At 36.9% G+C, this 13,219-nt stretch overlaps 1 protein-coding gene across 8 annotated transcripts in view; it reads left to right on the forward strand.

The window, feature by feature from the left end:
- mast3b (microtubule associated serine/threonine kinase 3b) overlaps nt 1–12,220 on the forward strand; it is a 32,154-nt gene extending 19,934 nt beyond the window's left edge. For all 8 annotated transcript variants that reach the window (XM_052610159.1, XM_052610157.1, XM_052610158.1 and 5 more), the window contains 13 exons: nt 42–174; nt 276–441; nt 560–661; nt 1,443–1,565; nt 1,746–1,858; nt 2,243–2,406; nt 3,618–3,739; nt 4,081–4,281; nt 5,173–5,399; nt 5,480–5,602; nt 6,544–6,680; nt 7,778–7,959; nt 9,038–12,220. In XM_052610159.1, coding sequence (XP_052466119.1) covers nt 42–174; nt 276–441; nt 560–661; nt 1,443–1,565; nt 1,746–1,858; nt 2,243–2,406; nt 3,618–3,739; nt 4,081–4,281; nt 5,173–5,399; nt 5,480–5,602; nt 6,544–6,680; nt 7,778–7,959; nt 9,038–10,047 — 2,803 coding nt within the window. In that variant the 3' untranslated portion in view covers nt 10,048–12,220. The remainder of the gene's footprint in view (nt 1–41; nt 175–275; nt 442–559; nt 662–1,442; nt 1,566–1,745; nt 1,859–2,242; nt 2,407–3,617; nt 3,740–4,080; nt 4,282–5,172; nt 5,400–5,479; nt 5,603–6,543; nt 6,681–7,777; nt 7,960–9,037) is intronic.
- Nucleotides 12,221–13,219: the final 999 nt, after the last annotated feature.

Below are 13,219 nucleotides of genomic sequence, written 5' to 3' on the forward strand. Positions count from 1 at the left end.
GAGCGTAACCTCTGTTAACCTGATCTGTTAACCCTTCACAGCCTCTTGATCACTTCAATGGGACACATTAAACTCACTGACTTCGGGCTCTCCAAAATCGGCCTCATGAACATGACAACCAATCTGTACGAGGGCCACGTTGAGAAAGACACTCGGGAGTTTATCGATAAGCAGGTGGGCAAGAGCACAATACTCCTCGGGTACGATTGATACCAATTCTGAAGAAATGTTCTTGATGTTAATACGGATCTGTGTTTTATTGGTTCTATTCCCAGGTTTGTGGCACCCCGGAGTACATTGCTCCTGAAGTGATCTTGCGGCAGGGCTACGGGAAGCCTGTCGACTGGTGGGCCATGGGCATCATCCTGTACGAGTTTCTGGTGGGATGTGTGCCGTTCTTCGGAGACACCACGGAGGAGCTTTTTGGACAGGTTGTGAGTGGTGAGTTTAGATGAATGGGTTTTCAACCGTCCTGTCAGCTGAGACCTTTAAAAGGATCGGGGAACTTTAGCGACTGGTTTAAAATGAAAGATTTGATAACACTGTGTTCCTTATGCAGATGAGATTATCTGGCCAGATGGAGATGATGCTCTTCCTGTAGAAACCCAGGACCTGATCACACGATTACTGAACCAAAACCCACAGGAGAGGCTTGGAAGAGGTGTGCTGTCATTCATTCTGATTCAACAAATTTATTTAGCGCCATTTAACTATGATTTACATTTTTTATAAATTTATATAATTTCAGAATTTGTTAAATTTATATAATTATATTTTAACATTTGTAAAATGTATATTTAATTTTTGAATATATATTATTATTGTATTATTATTATTATTATTATTATTATTATTATTATTATTATTATTTTCTAAATAGTTTATATTTTTTATTATTTTAATTTAACATTTTTATAATTTTGTATACTTTTTTTGTAATTCTTTTTGTTTATTTTGGAAAAAAAATATTTGTTTATATTTTATTATGATCTAATTACATTTGTAATTACAAAATTACGTTGAATTACATTTTTAAAATATCTATATTTTAGTTTGAGTTTTTATGAATTATTACATTATTTTGTTAGTAATTATATAGCATTTGTATTTTTTAATTATTAGAAATATTTTTTTTTTTTATAATGTTATATAATTCATGAAGACACGGTTTTGCTACCGTAAAGGGCCAGAAATTCTGAAAACATTTTTAAGATAGTATGAAACACGAAGAATGAAACGATGAATGATTGTATGAAACCTTAAGTGAAATGACAGAAAACACATGCATCCAGTAACCCAAAATGACAGAAAATGTATTATATAACCCATTTAAGTTCAAAGTAAATGTTTGGAGTTCGATCCTCTTCAATCATCATTCACACAACAGCTGTGTGTAGAGCTGTGGACAGTTGTGCTGAATTCCCGTGTGTTTGTGTTTGTAGGAGGGGCTTCAGAAGTCAAGCAGCATCTGTTCTTCAGCGCTCTGGACTGGAACGGACTCCTGCGTCAGAAAGCTGAATTCATCCCTCAGCTGGAGGCTGAAGACGACACTAGTTATTTTGACAGTGAGTCTCACTAATTCAGCACAGGGAGGAGATTCGGAGAGCTTGATAAACGCCTGGAGCGCGGCGCTCTGGAAATGTCAGCTCATTCTTGCAGCTTTATTCACTGAGATGCTGTTATAATGTCTTCATTGTACTTCCCTATTACCCCCAAACCCTTTTTGTCTGTTTTTTCCCACATAGCTCGATCTGAACGCTACCATCATTTAGCCTCTGATGAGGATGATGAAACTAATGATGAAGAGTCTTCCTTAGAAATACGACGGTTTTCCTCTTGGTCAAATCGTTTCAGCAAGGTTGGCTCCTTTTGCTGTACATACACTTATAATATTGAAAAATGTTTTTTTTTTTTTAGAACAGCTATCACACTTTATTTCTTGCCATTATTACTTAATACATAACATATATATATATATATATATATATATATATATATATAGAGAGAGAGAGAGAGAGAGAGAGAGATAGATAGATAGATAGATTGATAGATTGATAGATTAAGTTTATATATTTTCATTTTGTGTGTTTTAGTATTGTTTAATTTTTTTAGCTGAAATAATTTCAGGTAACGAAAATAGTTTGAGTTTTAGTTAACTATAATAACTCTGGTCAGTGGCAGGTTTTTTGTGTACGCTGGCCTTTTTTCCTCTCTCTGACACTTATTATCCATGATTTTGTAGGTGTACAGCAGCACAGAGCACCTGGCGACCCCATCCAACCTGAGTTTCTCCTCGGATCGCAGTCACAGTGAGGAGATGGAGGACGGGAGGGACACTCACTCACATGGAGAGATCCAGAGGCAGGCCTCCACTGGAGACAAGAGGCTCTCGGCTCAGAGGGCGAGGTGCGAGGAATCAGTTCACACAAAATACACAAATTCTGTCTTTACTGACGTGTCATTACAAACTAATGAGACCATACAGAACATTGTGTTTACACTACAGTCAGTGTTTATTTAGTATCACTGATACTATTGTAGATTTTTTATTTCCATTTTTCTTTTTTTTTATTATTATAACAATAAATGTTAAAAATTACCAGTCAGAATTACATTGGAGATACTGTACCTTCCATATGAATAATGACTAAAAATTGCTAAAATTATTTTACATATCTACGACGGGATTTGCTTAGTCAAAATTGAGTCAATATTTTAGTATCTGTAAGTAATAATTTAACAGCAGGTATCTTAAATGTAATTTTGTCTAAAAATTCTAAAACTTTTCACAATATCTGCAATTTAATTAACTATTCAAAATAAAATTTCAGATACCTTAATTGGTCACATTGCATTTTTACTAGTAAAAATGACATACTTTGTTGTTTTATCACTTGTGTATATTATTATTAATATTTTATTTTATAATCAGCTGCAGGGCGGGATTTGTGCTGAACGCGGAGACTTTTGCCACTTAATATGTTCGTTTGGAAACATGAAAATGTATATGTTCCGCACACAAAATATTGCATTCGGTCATTCGGTGCACACGTGCACCGTACCGAAAGCCCTGTACCGAAACGGTCCGGAACGAATACACGTATCTTTACACCCCTATATATATATATAGATATTAGGGCTGGGCAAGTTTGCGCAACAATTATTTCACCGTGTGCAAATGCAGTTTTTATTATTATTACGAAAGTCCGTTGTCTACAGACACATCATGGGTCACATGAGGGGATGTTCCCGATCACATTATTTAGGCTAATCATCAACATTCACAAACCTGTCCATTGTTATTTTTAACAGAAAAGAATGCACTTGTTTTTCTATTACAAATTATAAAATATTTTCTATAAAAACGTCAATGCCCTAGCAGTGGCAGATAGCTTTAGTTTTATATTTAATTTCATGCATAAAATCATGCGATTAATTGCTATTATAAAATGTAATTTTATATATATATATATATATATATATATATATATATATATATATATATATATATATATATATATATATATATATGTATATGTGTATATATATGTGGTAGAGACTCAATCCCAGTAGATGTTATTTTCCAGCTCTCTGAATGTGTGTTTGATTTCTTCCAGTCTGCGCCCTCGCACTTCTTCCAGCTCCTCTCAGCCCGAGCGAGCTGTGAGCCCCCTAGTGGTGAGCAGCACACACAGCCTGGAGGCCATGCCACGATTCGCCCTCTCCACAGATGATGAGGGTGAGCTGGTTCTCACAATCTCACACAGTTTGAGTTTTTTATTTACATTTTTTTCCATAAATGTATTGCCTTTCACAAAAAAAAAAATCTAAATTTGCATTTCGTCACACCTGTCAATGGTGGGTTACTTGAGAACAGCCTTAAAAAAATATATTTTGTTAAAAAAGAAGATTTGTCTGTATAATAATGGATAAATTATTTTAATTTGTATAATTATATATTTGACTCTAAATGTTTTATAAAGGTGCCTCCTAGCAATGTTCAAATTAAAGTTCACCTGATTATATTAACACTGTGCTACATTCACTAAGTGTTTTGATGCAAACCTTTTAATTCTGCAGCTGAAGTTGTGGTATCCAACCTGCGACGAATCAGACTACGTAGCAACAGCACAGGAACGAAACACTCGTCACCAAGGGAACAAGGGAGTCCGCAGTGCTTTGGAAACCAGCTGGAGACGCCTGACAGGCAGCGACTCTCACCGGGGCGCAAAGTCCCCAAATCTGCCTCGGTGTCCACCCTCTCGCTCATCATCACTCCAGGTCAGAGCCCAAACCTGCTCAATGATATAAAAAATGATCTGTACTGTGAATTTAAAAGAGAAAAAATAATTAGTGAGAATCAATACATTATGAATAACTAATAAAAGTAACTGTAATCTGATTTGTGTACATTTTAAAACCATCTAATTTAATTACAAGTACAAAAAGTCCCCATGCAGTCTCAAATCTTAGCCCTTAAAAATCATCGTTTATAATCAGAATTACTTTTTTCTCAAAATGGCTTGGATTTATCTCTACACCTTTACTTATTTAGTATATTGGATCTATGAATATGCAATAAGTCCCTGCCTCCACAGAACCACAGCAGTTCAGACCTGCTCCACTTCCATTGGGTTAATTGAGTTAGTAAATGCTGCACGGTGGCAACACTGGATAAGTGCTGAATCAATTACAACCTAGAGAGCGGGCAAATATCGCTCCCTTTGTATTAATTAAAAAGCTGTCACTCATCTTAGTTCATTGTGATCTCATGAAGTTCATCAGTGAAGCTCTGCTCTGCACAATTAATCTGTTATTTAATTTGCATCTGTATTTTCTTTATTATAATAAATGGATCCGCGAGTGGCGATCTGAATAAGTGGATTCTGACTATCTTAAACGCTTCTGATAGGCCTGCGTGTTTGAGACCGTCTTAGGTACACTACAGTAAAAGAGAAAAGGCTCAGCACATGGTTTCTCTTCAAACATATATGAAAACACCCAACATTTAAAACATTAGACCTAGATTTTCACCACGGGGGGCAGTAATTTTTGGAATCTGATTACGTAATCTGGATTACATGTTTAGTTTTTTTAAATGATGATATTGTTTTAATAAATGTCAATTTTTGGTGACCTGTTTTTTCTCTCTCTCTTCTTCCTCTTCCCCAGATGACGGGAGTGGCAGCCTGCAGGCGCACTCCATTTCCCCTCGGTCATTTTCCTCTAATCCATCATCCCGAGACTCCTCCCCCAACCGAGACCTGTCACTCAGCATCAGTAGGCTCCGCCCCCCAATCATCATCCACAGCTCTGGGAAGAAATACGGCTTCACTTTGCAGACCATTCGAGTGTACATGGGGACCAGTGACATCTACACCATACACCACATGGTCTCGGTGAGCGGAGAACCACACTCTTTGAGCTTTATAGGTGCTTATGGGTCTGTTTATTTGGATTGTCTTGCTCTTTGTGTCAGGGCGTGGAGGAGAGCAGCCCCGCCCACGAGGCTGGACTGCGAGCAGGTGATCTGATCACTCATGTGAACGGAGAGTCTGTGCAGGGTCTAGTGCACACAGAGATGATGGAGCTGCTTTTGAAGGTATGCTATATTCTGAAGTAGACCAAAGACGAATCATCGTTTGAAGAATTTCACAGAAAACACAAGCATTTTGAAACCCATGATTGAAGCAATACTTTACAGAGATTCTTACCAGGGCTAAGGGTTGTGGTTGCCACACAGCCTCAAGTGGCTTATTGGTTTTCCAATTATTTGGCAACATTTACAATGATAATAGACACATGTAAAAAAAAAAAAAAAAAAAAAAAAAAAAAAATTATATAAATATAAATATTTTATATATTAACAAAACATTTTTCTTAAAATATATACATGTTTATATACATTAATTTTTACTAATCATTTACTAGTCCAAATTTAATTGCTGATATCTTTGATATAATTACAGATGTCAATGTATTTATTTGCACTAGTAAATGTAAATGTTAAAATATTTAAATAAATAAATTAATTAAAATAATGTATTAAATTAATTTAAAATAATGTATTAAATTAATTTTAAATAATTTATTAAATTTAAAATATTTACTAGTCAGAATCACATTTTAGATACCTGCTGTATGAATAATTACTTTAGTTGATTTTAATTACTTTAATTCCATTACAGATATCTAAAATATAAGTTTTGGCAAATCAAAATGTATCGTTTTAGTTCTCTGTAAGGCGGTTTTGTACCTACAATGTAAATCTGCAAATCAATTTGGAATAGTAAAATGCAATTCTTATTAGTAAAAAAAAAAAAAAAAGCTCTTAGTGGTTCAAATTGCATTATTACTAAAAAAAATTATGTATTGTAATGTCTTGTCCAAATGGAATTCCAGCTAGAAACGCTGCATGATTAATAGCTAAATTAAAAGATAAATTGGTTTGTTATAAAATATGAGAGAGGGCAAAATTGCTTTTTTTGTAGTTATTATGTCATTGTTTTCATCTCTGTTCATTTTGGTCCTCTTAATATACAGAGCGGTAACCAGGTGACCCTGCAGACTATCGCACTGGAGGACACGTCTATAAAGATTGGGCCGGCACGCAAGCGCAGCTGTAAAGGAAAGATGGCCCGCCGCTGTAAGAGGAGCAAATGGAAAGACAGTCAGGACCGGTCAGGAGAACTCTTGTTTTTAACCTCAATTAAGGACAATGCTATATATATACAGTGGGGAAATATTTATTTGATCCTTGTTGCCTTGGTGGTATGTTTCGGGTCATTTTCATGCTGGAAGACCTTAAAGAGATAGTTCACCCAAACAAATGTAAATGTGATGTTTATCTGCTTTACCCCCAGGGCATCAAAGATGTAGATGACACTTTTTATGACGCTGCACTTTTTAACTGTTGCAGTCTATCAGTTATATAATTGAAGTGTATAGGAAACACGGCTTTGAGAGTAAAAAAAAAGTCATACACAAACAAAACCAAATGAATCCCTGCGGCTCGTGATGATACATTGATGTGTAAAGACACATTGTATTTATAGTTTTCTGCCTCTGATTCACGCAATGTCCAAACTGTCCTGAGCGCGTCCTCAAGAGCCGCACGTTGTCATCATCATCTTCTTGCGTTACAGTGGAATGCAAACTTATAAGTGCATTACCGCCACCTATCTCTTAAGTGGACCATTGACACTATATATACAAGCTCAATTAGGAGTGTCAATGGTCCACTTAAGAGATAGGTGGCGGGAATGCACTTTTAAGTCTGCGTTCCACTGTTTCTTGGACAGACCAATCATTTTGTGTCTTTAAACATCAATGCATATCACAAATTATTTTGAAGGCACTGTAATTCCCGACAGTAAACGAATGCTTCATTGTATTTATGACGTACTGACAGAAAGTTTAAATTATTTGCAATGGTTGCATGCCGCGCGACCAGTGTAGACAGCCTTTAGCCGTTAGCTGTCACAGTGTTAGTGTAAATAGACATCCAGTGTATGGAACCATTTTTTACTATACCACATTTAGTAAATATAGACAAGCAAGAACTCATAGAGACAAACCTCACTGGCGCTGTGAGAGAAGAGTGTTGGCCGCCCTGATTTACAAAGATTGAGATCAACTCACTTTTGTTTTCTACCATGAATAACCAATTGCCTCATTGGTTAAAATTTCCAATCATCTTACATGTATTTGGTTACTCCCAACCCTGTCCATCACTGATGTTTTCCATTAACCTAAATAATGTCTGGTGTTGACCCAGGAGGCGCAGCATGCTGAAGAAGCTGTCCAAACAGAGCACCGTCATGCACAGCAGCCGCAGTTTCTCCTCCGGCCTGCATCACTCTGTGTCCTCCAGCGAGAGTCTGCCAGGCTCTCCCACCCACAGCCTGTCCTCCGGCCCCACAACACCCTGCCGGAGCCCCGTTCCAGACCACACCGCTGGTATGAATAACTCTTAGGAAAAATGAAATATTTCAAGAATTTTGTCAGTTTAAGTTGCAGAATTATAATTTTTTCTTTCTTTTTCTTTCTTTTTAATATTTAAATATTTATATTTCTTTAAATTACAATATAAAGAGAAATATTAAGATTAGACAAGACTAACTACCTTAATTAGAAAAAGGCAAAAATATTTCTTTTGTATTTATATTTTTCTTTATTTTGTAAAATGTGAACTATTTAATATTCTGCAATATTTCTTCTAATATTTCTGCAAAAAGTAATATTTCCTTTTTTTATTATTATTATTATATGCAGAATCTTTTAAACCTGGAAAACATTTAAAAAAATATTTAAATGTTATTTAATTTTTTTTTTTAAATAAACTTTTGTTTTCTTAAAAATATTTAGTTTCAGCACTATTTCTTGGACACTTATTAAATTAGAAAATGGCAACAAATATTATAAATATATTTCTTTAAAAAGGTTAAATATTACTTGTATGAGCAGGATTTCATTTCAATTTTATTTAAACCAGGAAATAAATAAATATATATATATATATATATATATATATATATATATATATATATATATATATATATATAATTAAATCTCTTTATATTGTAAAACATATCAATATTTTAGATTCTGCACGATTTCTAGTGCACTTTTTAAATTAGAAAACGATGAAAAAAGGTTTGGTAAATATATTGGTTTTGCATTTGTTTTTAATTTAAACCAGGAAAAAAACATTCAAATATATTTAAATGTTTATTTCTTTTAAATGTATCTATGTTTTCATTTATTCTTATTCAATAATTGTCTTAATTCAAAATTGTAAATTAAAGAAATGTTTAAGATTTGGAAATATTTAAGATTGTAGGTCTCTTATTCGATTAGAAAATGTATATAAAAAAAAGAAAAGAAAAACTGTTATATTGTAAAATGAAGAAATGCTTAAGATTCTGCACTGTTTACAGTTCATTTATTCTATTAGAAGATGCCACAAAGTTGGTTGAATATATTTTTCAGAGTTTAAATTGTTATACATTTTGATAAAACATTGCCATCCATTCAGACGCCAGCCTGCCCCAGAACGCCTCTCCGTGCTCCAGCTCTCCGAGTTCACCGGCTGTCCAGATGCGGCCCAGCTCTCTGCACGGCCTCGGCTCTAAACTAAGCAACCAGCGTTTCACTAAAGTGGGGAGACGGAAGTCCACCAGCAGTATCCCGCCCTCGCCTCTGGCCTGCACCTCCTCGCCACAGGCCCTGTCCCCTCAGCGCTCCCCCTCTCCCTTACCCAGCATCTCCAAAACCCTCCACTCCTTCCACGGCAAGACCCTCTCACCCCCCACCATTATTCGGCACGTGGTCCGACCCCGGAGTGCAGAACCTCCACGTTCCCCTCTGCTGAAGAGAGTCCAGTCTGCAGAGAAACTCTCAGGGGCTTTGTTTGCGGACAAAAAGCCCCACGCAACCCGCAGACACACACTGGAGGTCCCGCACTGCGAGGTGGACGTCCTGGGAGACGCAGAGGCGGAGGGGGCCTGTGGTGCGACTTATACAGCGGATCACAGCAGGCTGGGCGGGTACCTGTGTGCCCAGAGACTGAGGGACTGGCCCGGGGAGCGCATGGATCAGATCGTCGTAATGCGCAAGCTGAATCTCTCCGAACGTCGAGATTCCTTCAAGAAGCAAGAAGCTGTGCAGGAAGTGAGCTTCGACGAGCCTGATGACAGGGCACCTCAGATACCCGCTCAGTCGGCCACGTCCGCTGGCGCACGGCCCAAGCAGATGATGGGCGAGACGCAGTCGGAGGAGGAGTGCGTGGCGAGGAGGAATCCGCTGGTTCCCCAGATCGCTGTGCAAGGATCAGAGAGCGAGGAAGCAGATGACTGGAGGCTTTGCTCGGATGAAGACGAGGAAGAGGCTGAAGAAAACGTGTCTCAGAATCAGGGTGAACCTCGGGCCGACACAGACGGCCCACTCTCCTCAGCAGCTGCGCACAAAGCCGCCGAGACAATCGCAGATGCAGCGAAGCCGGAAAAGCATCAGAGTCCAGAAAAAAGCAAACTGAAAGAGAGATGAACGACTGAAGACTGTTACATATCCACAGGCTTCTCAACCCAACCGCTGAGATGTTTGTTGCCACGCAGAATTCAAACAAAAACCGAGTGGAGTATTTTATTAGCGTCTAAATGGAGTTAAACTAGTCTTATGCAGGGAATATTTATGCTTTTTTATTTATCATTTACACTGGAGATGTATTGTTGGCCAAAAAGAGAACTTAATTGTTGCTAGTACATTTTTCTCACCTTCTGTGAACCTGTTGAGGGAAATTGAATGATTTGATTTTTCTATGAAAATGTTCAAATGCTTTCGAATCCGTTTCATCCTCCGAGCTTTTCATTTTTGCACCGACTTTGTGTGCGATTTTATAAAAGCGACGAGTTCAAATGATATTTGACTGGAATTGTCGTGTGGGCCGTTTCATGTATTATTTCACAATCTCAAATGGTTTCCAGAGCGTTTGAAATGATATGCGCCAAGGGGAAAAAAAAGACTTGCTTGTGCTGAACATTTGGGCTTTAACTGTAGAAAGATTGGTCAGCGCGTCCCAAAAAACAACAATATTCATGCATCAAACCAAATAGATCGATCAGTTTTAGAAATTTGATTCTATTCATTTTTTTTCTTTGATTTTAAAGATGAATTTAGATTTTAAATATTTTAAATTAAAGGGATCGTTCAGTCTTTTACTCTCCCTTAAGAATTTGCAGAAGAATTTTTGAAGACGGTCACCATTGACTTTTTTCAAAATAGCATCTTTGTTCAACAGAAGAAAGGTTCGGAACGACGTGAGGGTGAATAAATTGACAGATTTTCATTTTTAGGTATAATGTCCCTTCAGATCCCTTCCCTGACACGCTGTGCTTCATGATTAAGATTTTCTTTTTCTCATTTGAGTTTATAAACCGAATTCTTTTAACATCCAAAAACCAATCGTTATACATTCAATTCTAAAGTATATTTCCACAGAGTTCCCACGATTATTTTTTACGTTCCTTTCATTCATCCCGTGCACTAACCAACCCCCACAGCTTTGCATGTTCAACCTAAATAAACTGTTAAATGTTCACAGGTGCTCATGGGCACCTCTGAAATATTCGTAGAAACCGTAAAGCACACAGTCACACACCTCATGCGAACTGAAACTCATGTGTGCACAGATCACTGCGTAACCGAGCACGTTATCACGAGTTTTCCATGGACCGTTGGCCTGTCGGGAATCCTCACAAGCTTTTGTACTTGGAATAATGTTTACATTTTTATATATTTACATTTCTACTGTGCGAAGGGATCTTTATGGCCTGTTTTGAACGTAATTACAAATTTGTGCAGGACTGAAGTCAGTGGGTGGAGGCTTTAGCTAGATTATGGTTTTAAAGTTCGGTGTGATGTCATTGTTAATAGGCAGATCTCGCCAATTTTGCACACGTCAGACTGTATGTTTTTGTGTTCATATGCATGACTCTCTTCCAAAACACTTTTTCTAAGTTGAATGTCATTATTTGAATCTAATGGGACAGTGTTTTTATCGCATGAAGGTGCAACAGTTATTTGGATGTTGTCAGTCAGTCAGGACAGCACATGTCTGACAGGTTCCACATTTCTGTTATATTTTTGAAGTTTATTGTTAATTGTGACCTCTTTGTAACTTTTTTGCATCAGGCTACTGAAATCGTAAGCACTCTGTATAAGACAAATTTGTGTCAATTTTAATAGGCTGTTTTTCCGCCTGTCAGCTGACCGATTGCATGCTGCATGAATACACGGTTCACGTTGGCATGGCATCCTCAGTGTAATATGTTCAATGGTCAAGTATAGCCAAGCCTTTGAATTACAGTAATGTTATTAAAAGCTTCATGTTATACAGAGCCTGTTGTGACATTTTATCCCTCTGTGATCACAGACTTTAGTGGATGAAGTGTTTGTTGTGTGGATCATGTTCAGGTGAGACGCCGGGTCACTATCTGCCCTTATATTCACACTACAGCTTAACAGCACTGGAAATGCATCATCTATATATCCTGATGTGCTGATGGTTTCTTCCGTTTTTCCAGAATTGTCAAGAATTCTTGATTATTGGAATGTGTTTGTAAAACAAACTAAAAAAAAAATACTTTTGATAAATATTTTTTTAATGTTATAACTGTTTGTCTGATGTTTTGTAATAAATCATTCACTGGTTAAGAGGGAATATCACTGGCTTTTGTTGTTCTTTAAAAATAGCAGTTTCTATACAAGCGATATTAAATAAAATAGTATTTCGAGTCTGAAATAAGGTATTTTTTGATGCAGCCAACAAATGCACTTAGCAGTGCTGCCGTCGAAAATTACCCTTAACAGATGAAATGATAGTATGACAAAGATATCGCTTTCTTCAGCAAACATTCAAACTGATGTTTTATGCTGAATATGAGATTGAGCTGAAGAATGAATGCTTTATCAGATGCAGGTCATCACACTCGCTCAGTCCATCTTTCATAATACTTTTAATTTCAGAGGAGCAACTTCTTGTTCTTTTGTTGCTAGTTCTATCAATGATGTACTCTCCATGCTGTCAGTTTACGCTTTTAGAAACTTTGGGAACACGCGTGGACAAAAATGCTGCTGTTCAGTAAATCCATTACGGTTGTTGCAAATAAAATGAAATGTAAAGTTTTGACTGCAGCTTTGAATTTAGATCTACTCAACGATGCACCAAGATTATTTTTACATGTTTTAACAGTGTTGCCCATTATTACCAATAACACACACGAGTCCGTTGAGCTTCTGAATGCACTGGCCAATCAGAAGTGTTCAGATGAGACTAAGGCCCCATTTACACTTGTGCGTTTTTGTTTTAAAATGCATAATTTTTGCTAAGGTTACACTTATCATTTACACTACTCAGGCGTTTTCCACGTTCGAAGACTTTTGAAAACGCTGCTGACCCGGTTTTACTTTTAAAACTCAGGGGTTGGAATCTTTAAGAGTTAAGTTAATGTTCCCATGTGGCTATTGGCCTAGACATTTTCTAAAAGAGCGAGACAAATATCTGGAATTGCTGCTTGTTGGATCATTTGGATAGTCTACCAGATTCACATTTTTGAATCTGTCAATGTTTAACCTGACTTGTCACATTGTTTGTTTTTGTATGGAGAAAACCATGTACTTTGGCACTATCCTTTGGCCATTTCAAAACATCTGGTCTGAG

This window comes from Carassius gibelio, chromosome A11, assembly GCF_023724105.1.
Source record: "Carassius gibelio isolate Cgi1373 ecotype wild population from Czech Republic chromosome A11, carGib1.2-hapl.c, whole genome shotgun sequence".
NCBI lineage: Eukaryota > Metazoa > Chordata > Actinopteri > Cypriniformes > Cyprinidae > Carassius > Carassius gibelio.